This window comes from Anas platyrhynchos, chromosome 2, assembly GCF_047663525.1.
Source record: "Anas platyrhynchos isolate ZD024472 breed Pekin duck chromosome 2, IASCAAS_PekinDuck_T2T, whole genome shotgun sequence".
NCBI classification, from domain to species: Eukaryota; Metazoa; Chordata; class Aves; order Anseriformes; family Anatidae; genus Anas; species Anas platyrhynchos.
The window spans coordinates 68,862,571-68,878,471 of record NC_092588.1 but is presented as its reverse complement, the minus strand read 5'-3'; the positions used below and the strand labels follow the sequence as shown (position 1 = coordinate 68,878,471).

The 15,901-nt window shown below is 41.7% G+C and overlaps 1 protein-coding gene across 7 annotated transcripts in view; it reads right to left on the bottom strand.

The window, feature by feature from the left end:
• TMEM245 (transmembrane protein 245) overlaps positions 1–14,669 on the bottom strand; it is an 85,985-nt gene extending 71,316 nt beyond the window's left edge. For 2 of the 7 annotated variants that reach the window (XM_027451794.3, XM_038173941.2), the window contains exons 1-4: positions 14,006–14,664; positions 4,773–4,890; positions 3,418–3,519; positions 2,704–2,811 (exon numbers count right to left, since the gene is read on the bottom strand). In XM_027451794.3, the coding sequence (XP_027307595.1) occupies positions 2,704–2,811; positions 3,418–3,519; positions 4,773–4,890; positions 14,006–14,569 (892 nt within the window). In that variant the 5' untranslated portion in view covers positions 14,570–14,664. Of the gene's footprint in view, positions 1–2,703; positions 2,812–3,417; positions 3,520–4,772; positions 4,891–14,005 lie in introns of all 7 variants that reach the window. The other 5 variants (XM_027451796.3, XM_072034897.1, XM_027451797.3 and 2 more) reach the window with 4 other exon arrangements.
• Positions 14,670–15,901: the final 1,232 nt, after the last annotated feature.

The following is a 15,901-nucleotide window of genomic DNA, read 5'->3' as shown; positions in this document are numbered from 1 at the left end:
AGGGGATCCCAAGACATGACATCTTTTTCAGAATTTAGTTTGAAGCTATACCGGTGCTGCCAATGACCCAGTCTTCTTCCCGTGCCAAACACACGGACTCCTTAGCATCAGAAATGCCACTCAGGTGACCATATTGTAAGCCAGTTCACAGATTTGATCCGCTCCAAAAAACAGACAGCACAAATGAAATAAGCCACATTTTGTTGGCAAGGTGAGCTCTGCAGATCAAGGTGTGAGTGCCTCATTAACACAAATGGAGAAGGACTATCAGAATCTCGACTTAAAGTAACTTCAATTCTATAAAATTTCACTAGCGGTGGTCCATCGTGGCTTTGGAGATAAAACCCGAAAAGCACCTTTTTATCCTCAGAGTGATGACAGTATGACAGTCTTTCCCAAATAGCTAATATAACAGCCTGTCAAGAATTCTACCAAAATCAGAATATACAATACTGGGCGGGTGGGGAGGGTGAAGGTATGGAAACATTTTAGGATTTTGGTTTTCTATCATATTCAAAGCCAGCAAGACAACAATCTATCATTAAACTTCCCACTCCCAACACTAAAAAGCAGTATTCAACTACAAAATTAGGAAAACAAATAGTGCTCAGAAAAAAAAAAAAGAACTGAAAAAAAATAAAGAACTGTAAAATCACTACAGCTTGTTTTCCTTCCTGTTTTCTTCATGAACAAGCGGAAGCACAAGAACAGTCAGTGCTTCACGTTTGTACTGTTCTGTGATTGAATTAATACAGTACATGTATATGCCTATCTCCTCCTACTTGCAGTTAACCAACCTTGACAATTACTGACATATATTTACAGTACATATAAGGAAGACCCCATGAAGTCTGATAGATGGTACAAAAAATTTCCTATAGCTTATACTGCTCATAAAATAACCATGTAGTACACTACAAGTTCCAAAGCAGGACAACAAAACATCCAAAAATCATGACAGCGGACAAACAACAGAGTTATGTTTTCTTAACCCTGCAGGTAGAAACTTTTCACTGTACAAGAATGATGTTTTATCACCATTCATATAGAAAATCCAAACCAAAGATCACCAAAGCAAACACTCATGACAGAATACAATGCTGCTTCCCAAGAGACTGTTGATAAAGTCTTTTAGCTATCGTTGAATGCAGACAGCAAACACTGTATTTTTTCTTTTCCTGTTGTGAAGGAAAACAAAAACAGAACTCACAACACAGGATTAAAAAAATAAAAAAAAAAAGGTCATCTGCCTCAAGAAAGTAAGTCAAAAAAAGCACTCGCTGTAGAAGATACCTTTGTAAAGCTGATGTAGTTTTCTTTCAGCCAAGAAAGGTTACATCTTGAAATCACAAAAAGAAATTGTCTTTACGAGGAAAAGGGATTACAACTGGTGTGGAAGTTTAAAAAAAAAAAAAAAAAAGCATAACCACTTATACAGCACACTTGTGGGAGACTGTCACTTGACCAGATGTCCAAAATGCAGCCAAAAAAAAAAAAAAACAACAAAACAACTAATTTCCAAGATAAGATACAGCAATATAAGAAAATTGTCACCATGATGCTCCATTCTCAAATTTCAGGACATATGTGTTCTATATTTATTTTCATGATAGGCTTGTAAAACACAGAAACAAAGATAAGAAAAAAATAAGTTCCAAAGCCTGTTTTATATTTAAAAAAGAAGCACTGTTTCAAATACAGTTTACACTGACATATTTAAAATTTGGAAGTGTGTTTATGTTTCACCAAAAGATTTCTGAAGAGATTGTTCTACATCAACTGTTTTACACCTGATAGCTGAAGTAACTTTTTAGTTTCGTGCAAACTAGCCTTTAGGCAGAAGTTTTTAACGCTAGATGCTCAGAGCATCCTCTTTTGCACACTCACTATGCTCCCTCCTTTTTATAGTTCACATGTTTCAGACAACATAAAGAACATCCTACCTTCAAGAAGACTGCACAGACACAGCCAATTTCAAGTTTAAGTTTTGGAAGTTCATATTCTGTCAAGTTGAATGACCTGCTTTGCTTGTCTACTTATAGGAAACTGATGAAACCTTTCAATTGCCAGAGATCCCCATAATAGCTTATTTTTTAGTATCCCACTCCATCAAAGGCCTACCCAGAAAAATGATAATAAGGCTTAAAACCAGAGATGGACATGTAAACACCCTCTTTGTAGTTCTTTCAAGCCTTTTCTTACAGATTTCTAGTTCTGTTATTGCAACTGAACATACAATGACTCAAAGCTACATTCTCAAGTAAAGACTTAGAGCATTAGTTTAAGAGGAGAGCAAAGCTTTTTGTCACTGTGATGTACAGGAAAGTCATTCTGGCTGTTAACACTTGTGAAATCCAGTTATATCTTTTAACTCAAAACAAGTCAAAGAGAAGGGGGGGGAGTGTAAATAAAATAAATAATAAATATTAGGGGGAAAAATGCCCTCATTCTGAAAAAAAAATCTGCTAGTCACGTCTTCTACATGTACAGAGAGCCACATGTTACAATTCTAAAGACAGCTCTTAGATAATAATAATTGCCTTAACATTGTTAAAAACAGATAAACCACTTTCATAAAGTATAAATGTGCTATTTTGGAAGGGATGAAGAGGAAGGGGACTCTTTTGAAATTTTTTCTTAATTCCCTGTAATTTCATGCCTTTAGAGAAAATTCAAATATTTTCTTACAGAGTATTCAGTCACCTGAGGGTTGTGAGGAACGTTCACTACTGGACTCATCTTCTGTCATTGAAATTGCCATGGCAATTGTTGAAGCAGCAATGGAAATCATCTGACCAGGAAGCTCTGCCCCTGTAAAAAAAATATGTGTGTATGTAAATAAAGAAAGGCTCCAGTCTTAAAACGTTTTATTTGTCACTTGATATCCACTGAAGCTGCAGAAATAACAATAACAAGCATCAGAAATAACAAGAGAAGAAAAATATTTTTCTCAAAGTCTAAACACAAACTGTGTTTTTAAGAAACTGATATATCCAATAATTTGTGGTTACTGTAAGAAGCTTGCTGGATGGAGCTGTCTCACTAAACCCATACTGCTCATTTATTTCAAAGTTAGCCTTCAATTCCAAATTTCCTGGGCTTTACGCTTGAAGCTACATATAGGATTCTCTAAAATTAATGAAATATATTCTAAACTTCATAGTTATGGGGGACTGGGCTTGAAAATGTGAGTAACTACTTTGTTATGGAAAACAGTCAATTGCAAAGATTTTCTGTGAAGAACCAAAAATTCATTTCAACATACATAAACCACTTTGAAACAAATGTACTAAAATCTTAGTTAATTCTGGAAACGTATATGATATTGAATTTACAGTAATACAGTCGAGATTCCCTCTCTTGACTTCACATATCTTTTGCCTCCAATAACAGAAAAAATAGTGACTCATTCCTTACCAGAAGACTCCTTTCCATTCTGCTGCTCATGCAACATGCCTACAGTCATCAGAACAACTATAACCAGGAACACAGGAATTCTCCAGGAACCTGCCACAGAAGCTGAAAGAGATGGTATTTTTATTAAATATAATAATAATAATAATAAAAGATGGCATACACCATTGATGAACTCTGTACTTAGCAAAACTAAGAAAAGTGCCCCACCTACAAGAACAATCCAGGGAGAAATGAAAAAGTGTCAAAAGGCAAGCAGGTTTTCTTCACAGCATCAAAGAATAGGAAAAACAGGCGAGCAAGTTTCAGAATTAATAAACCAAGTTGTTAAAATTTCTAACATCAGTGACTTTAAACTATGCTGATGATGTACCTTAGAAAATAATTTCAAAACAACACACAGCATTACATTTAAGATATACACAAAGGAAAAACATTTTAGAAATCAAAGGCAAAACAACTCCCTCCCCAAATATGGATTTATTGTTACATCTCTAGGGTGGCATCAAGCACTGCTTTTCTTGGGTTTTGACTTTTCAGCTAGTACTTCCAGAAAATGAAAGACTGTCAAAACATAAGCAAAAGCAAAGCCACTCTGTGCAGCTTCAAACCTCAGGAAAGTGCCCCTGTGCATTCAGAAGATTCCCTGAAACCTCCTGCTAAACCAAAGTTAATCATGAAGCATGCTCTGAAACCTTCCATATGATAGCCTTTTATTATTTGTCTAACACTGCTAACATAAACTCTCGTATGATAATATAATCTGACACTGTTAAATTAAATATGCAAATTTTATAGTAGTATAATCTTATATTTAATACTAACAGATTATAGTAATCTTATATTTGCATTAACATACTATACAGATCACGCAGTAAATTTGTTTGAAATTGCTGGCATCAACATTCTTGTTGACTGCACTTGGTTGGTTGGGTTCTTTTTTGTTGTTGTTTTGTGGGTGTTTTTTTTCCCATCTTTTATTTCTACTGTTAAATGCATTTTACAGCTTGAGCCTTGGTTAATGACAAGTTTGAAAATATAAAATAAAAAAAAAAAAATCCCAATCTGTCCCTTCAGTAACAGGTCTGTTACTGCAAGAGCCAAATAAAGGGAAACCACAGCAACTGCACACTGGGCAGCAGGAGAGGAAGGCACAAGCTGCTCAGCTCCTTGATGCTCTTCTCATTCCTTACTCCAAGGCTCTCTGCTGGCCACGTGCAGCCAGTTACTGAGCAAAGAAAACCTGCATCTTGACTGAGGCTCTATTGAGGGATTTAGAGAAAAAGCAAGAATAGCTTTGATTTCAAGACAACTGAATCACTACGAACACATTAGAAAAATAACTCGTTGTTACTCACCTAGGTGAAAGAGCAGCATGATCCAGACAGGAACGGAGACTGCTTTTAAGTAGCGCTCGGTGCTTATATTCCACTTGAATGAAACCATCAACAGGTAACCGAGCACCAAGGTCCATATCTTTAAGAGAAAGATACACACAGATAAATATTCATACTTGCAATACAGACACATTTCTGTGCGCGCACACACATACCCCTAGCTGATACAGCGGGACTGATGTCAGGTTTTACTTCCCAAATGCAGGCTTCCAAAGGAAACCCCAAAGGAAGATTGTGCAGCTGAGACCAAGTGATTGCTCTGAACTTCCACTGGAAAGTCAGAGCCTAATGAAAGGGGGCCACCAGAAGCACCAGAGGGGCCTTTGGGAGACAGAGCCAGCAGAGCACCACTCCTCCTAGCAGGGCACACTTCCATCAAAGAAATAATCAAGTTTATTCCCAAGATGGCCCTTAAAAAGCTCAACAAAAACTGCTGTTCCTCAGCAGTGCTGGTTCACGGAACAGTCCTGCCTTTAAAATGACTCGTGACACGCAATTTTATCAAAGATCATTTAACTGAAGTCAAAAAACGCTGCTGTGGTAGCAGATGAGATGTGGTCATTTGCTTTTGCTGCTTGTAACTGCTTTCTGCAAGCCTGCTCACCAGATAAATGACAACAGAGAATTCTAATTAGGACTAGAGATGAAGGACTTTAGCTTGGAAATGGTGAAAAGATGAAAGTGGAAACTGTAAGAGACAGCTAGAGATAGAAAGCTGCTACTCAGCAAAAGATGTGAAATAAAAAAGGTATAAAAATATTTTTTAGAAGAGTGGTTCATTACTGTAAAATTCTTATCTATATAAATATAGATATACAAATAATAATATTTCTGATGTTTGTAAGTGGTCTGAAGGAAATCTGAACTACACAGAGCTCAGCAGCCAAGCACTGATGGAGCCAGGTAACTTCAGCAGGAGCACTCAGGCACTTAAGGTAATTCAAAAATCACTTCAGAAATGCGAGCAAACATATGCCCTTTTCATAAAATCTTTCACATTAAAGCCGGTCAGTGCAACTTTCCACTGTCACCTACCTGTAGTCACAAAGCAATGTAATACTTCTGGACAAATACAGGCTCCAGGCTAAAGCCTAAAACTAATAAAACTCAGACATTTAGATTAAACTCAAAAAACAAATCAATTTTGACCTCAAGTGCATCACAGCATGCCTTTCACAGCACAGGTTCGTAACATATCCCCTCACAAGGTGCACTGCAGTGCAGTTTTAGGCAACTCAGCATGAAGGTGCTGCCCTACTCCCTACTATCAGCAACACAGCATCTGTGTATCAGGCATATTCCAGCATTAAGACAATTTTTCTCTTTGGCTTTAATGATAAATTGCAAAACACTGACACTGAGTTCATAAGTTAGATCTTCTGGTTAAAATACACCACATGTAGGAGCCTAACAAGGCATAAGCCTATGTTTCACAGCCAGCTGAAAGCAACTGACAAAGCAGATTCACATCAATGGACAATGGATTTTATTGGACAGTGGATTTTATCCCTTTCTAACTTGGCAATAGCCTTTTTTTTTTTTTTTTTTTAACCCTTCAAATGCATGTTATATAGCCTTTCCCACTGTTTCTTTCTGAATAGTTTCCAAAGGTTTTGGCCACGTAAGAGTGAAATTGTTAACAGCCTCTTCACCTCTTCGTTATTACACGACCATCTCAACAACAGCCACCATGGAAATGAACAATCAAAGATTCTGCCTACTTTCATCAAAATTAAGCTTTTTTAATTTAAGCTTAATTATTGCACTAAACCTAAAGTACAAAATCCATGCTAAACCACAATACGTATAAATGTATTTGTATACAGCTAACCAGGTGACTAATGCACACACTTCGGATATTGCAGAATCCATCTGCTATCACAATTTCTTATTTACCAAGCTGAAGTCAGTCGCAGATACCTAACTTTCCCCATTTACTCCAAGATTTTAAATGCCTATCCAATCCCAATCATACTTACAGGTATGCACAACTCCCAAATATCAGAATTGTAGGATGGTTTAATCCCGTAAGCTTTCCTTCTTCTTTCCCTCATTTATCCTCATTGTCTGAACAGACAGCAAAGACCTCACTCCTCGTATCTCCTTTGCGTTTTGTAGCACCTCTTGCAAATTTAAAAAGATATTCTTTTGCCTTTAGACATATTAAAAATAAATAACTAACTAGCTGCATACTTCCCTGAATAAGTAACTGTAAGACTGCACTGCAAGTTCTCAGGGTTCATCATCCACTGCTGGGTTACAGCAGTAAATTTAAAAGACCAGGTCTAGAGATGTCTATGCAAGTCTGAGGGGCTTCAGTTCCTTTTAAACTGCCAAATGGAGGAAAAATTACACCACAAAAAAAAAAAGTTGCAGCTTTTATGTTAAGATCAAGCATCTGCTTCAGTGTTTTGATTTCCCTTTTAAATTTTACTGCTGGAACATCTAAGATTTATCAGCATGGCTGTTTCAACGTTACCAGAAGTCTGCTTCCAGTTGTAGTTAAAGCTGGGAGAACGTGAAAAATCTGTGAAATGCTTTGGCATCATTTTTCAATGAGAATGAGCTCTCCTCTCTCTTCCTCCTCAGCTCTTGACACTGGTTATGTCGATGAGTAAAACCTTTTATTTGCACAGCTCCCCCTTCCTGTCAGCAAGTTACTCTCTACGGGAGAGGCTTCAGAGCTGAGCTCATTCAGCAGCTCGCTGCTGCTGATCTCGGAGGCAGCTCCCTTCTCTCTCTTCTTTCTGCACACCAGCCTTCATGTCCGCCCAGGCAGCTCAAGCTTCCTCAGCTGAAAGAAAACTACTCCGAAATAAAGTTTATAATCTAATTCAGCTATAGCTGAGCATCCCCCAGTTAACAAACTTCCTAAATACTGCATGGAAACTGTCCCATCATAAACACGACAGCGAAGATCGAGGAGAATGAAGAACAGCTACTTCTGATATCTGCCCTGCCAACCTCCCAAACATTTCCACGTTTTAAATGGCATGTTTCAACTCTTCCTTCTTCTAGTTTTCTACCTTCTGCCTTTAGCGTCTCTAAATTTTGTGGTTTTTTTTTTTTGTTTTTTTTGTTTCCCCCCTTTTTTTTTTTTGAATGGAGTTATTTAAAGCAGCTTGAGGGAGCTCTGGATCCAATTCAATTCAAGTGTTTTCCTATTTCCAGTTTGCTTCAGGGCTACGACAAAACAAAAAAAAAAAACCCTCACCACTTCCCTCCCTGCAACATTTAAAAATGAAATTTTCATTTAGAAGTTCACGATTTTCATGAGTTTTTCTTAAAATAGGAAATACTTCAAACATTCACTAGCAGCCTTAATCTCTGACAGCTGCCATACAAAATCCATCGACTGCATAGCAGCTTCTGGTTCCCTCCCTGCTCCTTTCTCAACCAGCTTTAAACAACAGAAAAGGATAAGCAGAGGAAAGGGTCATTTATCCTTCCCTGTACAGCTTCCTATTGCAGAAACCCATTTCCTCCAATAATATTTCCATTTAAAAAAACACACACAACCCTTTGGCATGTGATTATCACTTACTTCGAAAATCAGATTATGGACCGTCAGAACAAGAGGACATTTCCAAGCTGTCTCAAGCACACACCTATCTAGGCACCACACAAATAAACCCCTACAGAAAAAAGGAATTCATCATTTTAGTGTTCTGCAGTCAGCAGCAGTCACACACACACCCAGGAGTCTTCTCAGCCAACTCCACGTGTGTTTTGCAAAGTTTTAAAACTGTGCTACACTGAGTGAAGCTGGTTGAAGAAGAGATCTTGTGACAGCAGCTCGTTATTTCTACCTCCTCGTCCTCGCTGGCAAAGGAACGAACCCATGGCAAAAGCTGAGCAGAACAGCGTGGGCTTGAGAATTGAAGACATGATAGGCTTTAAATGCATAGCTAAAAACCAAATTGCGTTTGGCTACAAACATCCCAGCATCTTCTTTATCCGTACATTTGAAAATGTTTTTCTAAACAAGAGATAATAAGATGGCAAGCAAGGAATTACGGAAACATTGTTTTTATTCCAGTTTTCAGAAGCAAAATTAATTTCACGTGGCTTTACTGTGTATTGCACAGGACGCAAGAGGGAAAGTTCAGCAGAATGAAGAAGTGTCACTGCCCTTCATTTTACACGGAGCTAATTTTTGTCAAAAAAAATGTGTCTTTTTTGAAGAGACAAAAAATCATGAAGTTACGATTGAAATCTTGGCAAGAACTGACCTTCAAAACCAACACTGTCACACATGGGTTAAAAGTATTTTCAGTGTCTTCTGCAACCTCTCCTAGGCTGTGAATTTAAGGAAATCCATTACATTAAGATATCCAGCAAACTGCAGCTCTGAATACTAAGATGCCCCTGCATTTCATTTTTCCTGTCTTAATACAAAGGTTACTTAGGGGAATCTCTGTTAATAAAAAGCTACTCTGAAATCAAATGTTCAAGATCCACTTGTGAGAAGAGTGCATCGAATCCTCTCCCTGCAGACACAGCAGTGCTCCTTCAACATGCTTCATGTTGCCACTTTCACAAGAGACGTCTCCTCAACCTAAGAGACTTCTTCATCTTCTTGTTTTGTTTCACAGAGTACAGCTAAAATCTTGCTAGACAGATCCCTACCAATCATTCCTTCCAGAGGTGGTAGAAAAATAAGTATTATTGTGTCTAATAATACATATATATGAAAATAACAAAAAATAACTAACTTTTGTAGCTTTTATCATTAGGCTCAAGACTAGTGTCAGTTTGGTGCCTGGGGCTGCACCTCAGGCATATAAATTTAAAAAAAATAATAAAATTCATTACCCTTTTCAAAAGGCATCTCAAGGCAGGCTCTCCCAAAGCTGAGGGGAGTGTGGAAGGGAAAAAAGAAAACAAAACAAAACACTTCAAACATCCTCTTTTTTTCCTGCCCCTCCCCATCCTGTTTTCAGTAGGACACATGTGGTCTCTAAAAAATTGATCTCTTTTGTGAAAACAAAACCAAAACTGTGGTTTTAGTAAGGTGTGTTTACAGTCAATGCCCGGCTGATTTATAAACCATGAAAGCAAACACTGAAAAGACTCTTATAACAGCAGAAAGAATACTTAAGGTTTTTTTGCTTTTTTTTTCAGTGGTTGTATTTTTTGTGGGTGGTAATGGTTTGTGGCTTTTTTTTTTCTGTTTTGGTTTGGTTTTTATATGCTAGGAAAGTTTTAGAAATCTTCAAGCCTGCTCTAAGAAGAAATTTCTTTCTTTCCCACCTTGTTCTGAAACACTGCAAAGAGGAATTACATAGAACTGCAAATCAGAACTGCATTTTCCTCATTTATAGTTATACAACCTGATGGTCAAATTTAACCCTTTCCTATGCTAGAAGAGACACTGCCCAGGAGGTGAACTTCACTTTTATCCTTTGTCGGTGGCAGCAGGGAAGCCAAGCACCTTGGATGCCTGTGTCCCTACGCGTTTGCCAAGAAGCACGTTTGAGAATTTCCATCTGCAAGAGATGCTTTGGGGACTGCTGACATCTAGTGCCTACATAAGTGAAGTTTCCCTGATGGATGTTTTTGACAATCTCCCTGAAAAGGAGCAGAGTCAACAGGCCAAGACAGACAACACCATCCTAGGCAATTCCAATGTGTTGCTCACAGCACACAATTATTTCCAAATTTGCTCAGCACTGCAGCAAGGAAAGGATTATTGATGCTGTCCTAACAGCATCTAAGCCACGAGCACAAAATGAGTCATACCTGTTGCAGTGAGAAGTACAGCTCTGCTAACACAGACCTACAGCTCCACACCTGAACCAAAAAAATAATATTATTACAGACCCACATAGAAGGACACAGCTCTGAACCTGACCAACAACTTGTGACAAACCACAGAAGAAAGACTGGTTGTGGGAGAAAAATTTTGACAGCCCTGTGACCAACTTCACCCTGGAGAATCCTGCCAATTAGGATCGCATCAGATTTAATTTACTGAGGAGATGAGCTTCGGAGTCGATGCAGAACAGCTGTATAATTCATTTTATCTGCTGGGATCTACAAACGAACCATTTTCCATATAAATATGAGCACATGACCCCCACTGCAGAAAAACAAATACAACCAGTAGCTGGCATTTCCTGCGTAGTACTGTAAATGTAAAATCTTAGGCTAAACTAGTTTGAACTGCTGGCACAAGGCAAAAAAACTTCCCCTACCTTAAGTACAGTGCTGGATAGAAGATACTTCTTACAGAACTATGAAAGACAAAGCAGTCCAAGATCAGTCTTCAGAAGGTGTGAGGGCTGTGAGGGGAACCATGCTGAAACTGGTGTAGCATATAAACATACAAGGGTATTTTTATAGCCTGCTTTGGGACAGCCTCCCCTCTGATTGAAGAAAAAAAGACGCAGAAAAACTTCCTTCTTCCCTGTTATACCTAAGTGAAGTTCATGCAGAACGCATGTCCTCTACATAAAGTTTCTGCAAACAACCTGTAGAGAAAGCTGGAATCAGGGTAAGGAGCTCAAACGATTTACTGCCAGCTCCTATCTGTAAGGCCAGCAGTCTGCTGCATTTCTTGATCAACCTCCTTCAAAGAAAACAGAGGAACTGTAAAGCAGGAAACTCCAGACTGGTACCCAAAAAAAAAGTGTAATTGTTCCCAGTCAAATTCTACTAGCAGGCACCCTCTCGCTTACCTAGTACACCAGAGGGAATCAGAAAGGGAAACAAGGATTGTGCACATTCTTCCTTTCCACAAGCCTTCCAGGTGGTGCAAAGCTCCCAGGAAGGACACAGGCACTTTACACCTTTGCAAGACAGAACTGTGGCTGGCTGGAGCACAGACATTTGTAGTTCACCAGATAAAAATTGCCATAAACTACCGTGTGCTGCTACTCAGGTGCTGCTCTCACGGTCAAGGCGCTCCACGCAGCAACAGGCATTTGCTTGTCTCCTCTACACTTTTAATAAATGCTTCATTTATTATATTCCTGGCAAGAAAGTACTCCTTACTGCATAAGGGAAAAAAGTACTTATGTTAATTAAGTTGTTCTGAATTCAACTATTTCAAAACACAGATCTGGATTGGCTTAGCTGGCTGCTAAAAGAAACGGTGCAAAAACAAAACAAAAAAAAAAAAAAAGAGAGAGATGACCAATACTTTTGCTTATCACAGAGTATCTACAAACAAAAACAGATCTAATTTTCATGCAGGATACCACAGAGAAGGAGCCATGGAGAGTTCGGGTCCCAGGAAAGAACTGAACAATGGAGCAAACTGACGTGCAACATGCAAAACTCCTGTGTGGCTAACAAGCAGAAGGCAGACATGCAAACTTGGTCCTGCAAAGTAACACGGAAATTAAACAGCCTGTCAATGCTGAACTGCAGTTCAAGCAGATGCCACGAACTGACCCAGCTCAAGGCTCCCCAGCAGCACGGATAAAATTAAGTTACCCTGCTGCAGTTCTGAGATAATACAAATCGAGTCATGGCAAAATTCATGAAACTGGAAGAGGAAAACACTGTAAAATGCATAGATGATGCCAGGCTGAGCTGAGGTTATTTAAAAAAGGAAGACCTTAGTTTCTTTCTCATATAGTGTCCTAGAAAGAGATTTTGGCAGCTCGCTTAGCTGGTTACTGGTTTGCCTAAAGAAGCCCATGGTTACTTATTTTGATATAAACTCAAATTTTCACAAGGAACTTAAGTCTGAAGAGTTCTATGAACTTATTTTTTTGCCCAGTTAAGATCTTAGAGCACCTCAATGAACACAAATGTCACATGAGAAACACCAATATGAAGCTGAAGGATCAGATGCTGCTAAACAAACCTGCACTGAGCACACAGCCGTAAGCACACTACAACCAGAGTCATGAGGCTAAATCCGCGCAACTTCCTTTGGTAGTTTTCCATTTACCAGCTGTAACTACAGCTTAATTAACTGAGCTTGAGTAAAGGAGTAGTCTTGGCCAAGACACATAGTTTAGTAACACTGATTTTGTTAAACAGGTATGTGAATCCAAAGGAAAAGTCTTAAACTTATCAAATAAACTGCACAGCAACTAACTAAACCTTCAAGCCATGCTCGTGTTCTTCCACCACTTCACTGAAGGTAAAGGGAAGAAGCTTGTACCTTCGTCTCTTAACGAAATGAGAATGAGAGAGACTGCCTGTCTTGTCTGCTCAGTCTTAATTATACTCCTGAGGACAAAGCAGACCAGAAACACTTCTCCCCTGACATCTCCCAGTACATGACACCACTTCAGAGTACAACTGCTTTTTTTTTTTTCTTTCCTGGTATACACCTCCAAAGCCGTGTGAGGTTTCAGCATACACTAGCCCCACCAAAGGGATAAAACTAGGATTCAAACACACACAAATCCAAAGTCACAAGCCTGATAAGTTTGCTATTCGATTTCCTGGCAGTTTCTCCCTCTTGCCCACATAGGTGAATCAGTTTTAACCAGTTCTTTGGTTTTACCTCCATGTGCAAGTGGAAATAAACGCGTGTCACTTTCCACTCAAGGTTTCTGTCCCTGTTATGTTTCTGGGGCGTTGTTTGCTTTTTAATGCAGAAGAGTCTAGCTTTAAAAGCCTGCTTTTAAAAAGCCTTGGACACCAAGGAAGCTGAGCGTGTTCAACAGCACATCGGTACATAAAAAAGTACAACTTTATTGATCCACTCTTCTCTCACACAGCCACTTAATTCAGATATGTAGGTTTTGGGGGTTGGTTTTTCACATTTTTAACTAAATATTTCTAAATAACAAAGCGAGGATGAGCTACAGCAGAGTTTTACGCTATGCACTGAGGGAAGAGAAGGCAAAGCAATCTCTGCCCGTCCCCCTTATCACCACGCACACTTGTAAGTTGGCCACACAGCTTCACTTGGCAGTCCAACTGCGTCTGCACCGCTTGGTACTTGAAATAAGTAAGTAAATGGGTGCAGATCTGGAAACCTGCAGGTATCCTGCCCGAGATCCTCACAGTGCCTAGAGCCGCCTCATGCCCAAAACCTCCCCTGGATTGCCCCAATTTAGGGTCACCTCACAACTGGGTGCGACGCGCAGGTGCTGGCCGGGCTGTGCCTCAGTTATTGACTTTTTAAAACCCTTTCGCACGCACCTTTACCAGGGCAACCGGGGCTCCCCCTCCACACCCCCCCCACCTCCCCGCAGCCCCCCAAAAGCACCCCGCGCCCTCCTCACCCACTGGCTGCTGAAGTAGTCCAGCCCCTGGCAGATGAAGCAGGCGAGCTGGGCCAGCAGCAGCTGCACCCCCAGCGAGCTGCCCAGGCAGTAGAGCCCGTAGAGCAGCGGCCCCCCGGCGCCCAGCAGCAGCAGCAGGCGGCGGCGGCGCAGCACCTGCTGGCCCAGCGCCTCCACGCCGTAGTTGGCGAAGCAGGCGGGCAGCAGCAGGGCGGCCAGCAGCACCGGCGTGCCGGAGCGCTGCAGCCGGCCGAGCCAGCGGCGGCCCAGCGCCGTCAGCGAGCTCTTGAAGGGGTGCAGGAAGGTGCCGCACAGCACGGCCCAGAGCAGCGGCCGCAGGAAGGCCTCCAGGATGAAGTAGACCAGCACGGCGGCGCCGCAGCACAGCCCGGCGAACAGCAGCGCCCCGGTGTTGTAGAAGGCCTGCTTGATCGGCTTCTCCAGGCGCGGCAGCGATACCCCCGGCACCCCCGGAGGGGTGCCCAGCGGCAGCCGCGGCGTGGCCGTGGCCCCGGTCCCGGTCGCAGCCCCCCGGCCCCCCGGCGGCTCCCCGCGGCCGGCCATGGCGCCCCGCAGCCCCGCTGCCAGGGGGCGACGCCACCGCCGCCGCCGCCAGAGGCTCGGGCGAGGGCGCGGGGAGGCGGCCGGGGCCGGAGTGCCGCCCTGTGGGGAGGGAGGGTGCCGGGAAATGTAGTTTTTTTCCACACGAGGAGGCCGCTCCGGCCCCTTTTTGGCTTTTTTTGGGCAGCTCCAGCCCTCGGCTGTGGCGCTGTGGGGCAGCGCTCCGTGCGCTGCCCCCCCCCCCCCCCCTCACAGCCCTCTCCTGAGGCGGAGCAGGTTTCCCACCTCTGGCGTGCAGCAGACGACAGCTTATGTTTTACAGTCTGAAAGCCTCAATAAACATGCTTGCTCTGAGTTAAGTTTCCTGAGTGCTGAGACCCCCAACAATCCAACAGTTTTCCTTTCACACCCCCCAAGCAGCCTTCACCCCGCTACTGAAGCCAGCGGTGATGCCACCACAAAGCCTCCCTAGCGATCTTCCCCTTTCCTTCTGAATAAGAAATGTGACACAATGCAGAGGTGCATGCCCCTGAACATACAAAAACTCCAATTGATTTACAAATTTAATATTTACATACAATTTTAATGTTACGTAGCATCACGGTAGACCTGTGCCCACCAGGACCTCAGCCTTTCTGGTATGCTGTAGATATCCCCAGGCTGAAATTACTCCGAGCACAACTCTTTTCAACATATAAAATAGGAAACTATTTCGCCCTTTTTAAAGGCAGAGCAGTAAAGACAGCCTAGGAGTGCTGCAACCTATCTGTCCCATTGGCCCAGGAGGGAAGGACTCCGGTTTTTCCCACACTTGCCGTAATGTGTTGTGTCCTGCAGCCCTAGGTGGGGCAGGACCCAGCCAGTTTCTGCGAGCTTTTGGCTCGCAGTCCCTACTCTTCCATGCTGCAAGGGCTTTGCTGCCAGTTACACGCCCATTCCTGCTTGCAGAGGGCCCTCTCGGCTCAGGCAGCTGTTTTCCTTTGCCAAGCAAACCATGTGCCAGTTCAAAGGACTTTAATTTCATGCAACTGAGGCATTTAGAGACCTACAGGTACCTTGTTTGATCCTGACGGGGATGATGCATTATGAGCAGCTGTCCGTAGGAGAGAGGAGCTTTTACTGCACCTGAAAATGATACTGTCACTCACTGCTCTTTGATCAATTACAACTACCTTTTGGCAGGGCGCTGAAATAGGTAACAAGCGCACATCGCTCTCCCAGCCTTTTCTCTTTGGTTCCTGCAGACAGGAGGAAGCATGCCAAAAAGAGACTCTAATGGCTCATTATAATACATCTATTGCATTAAAGTTCAATTAGCAAGTGTCAGCCGAGATT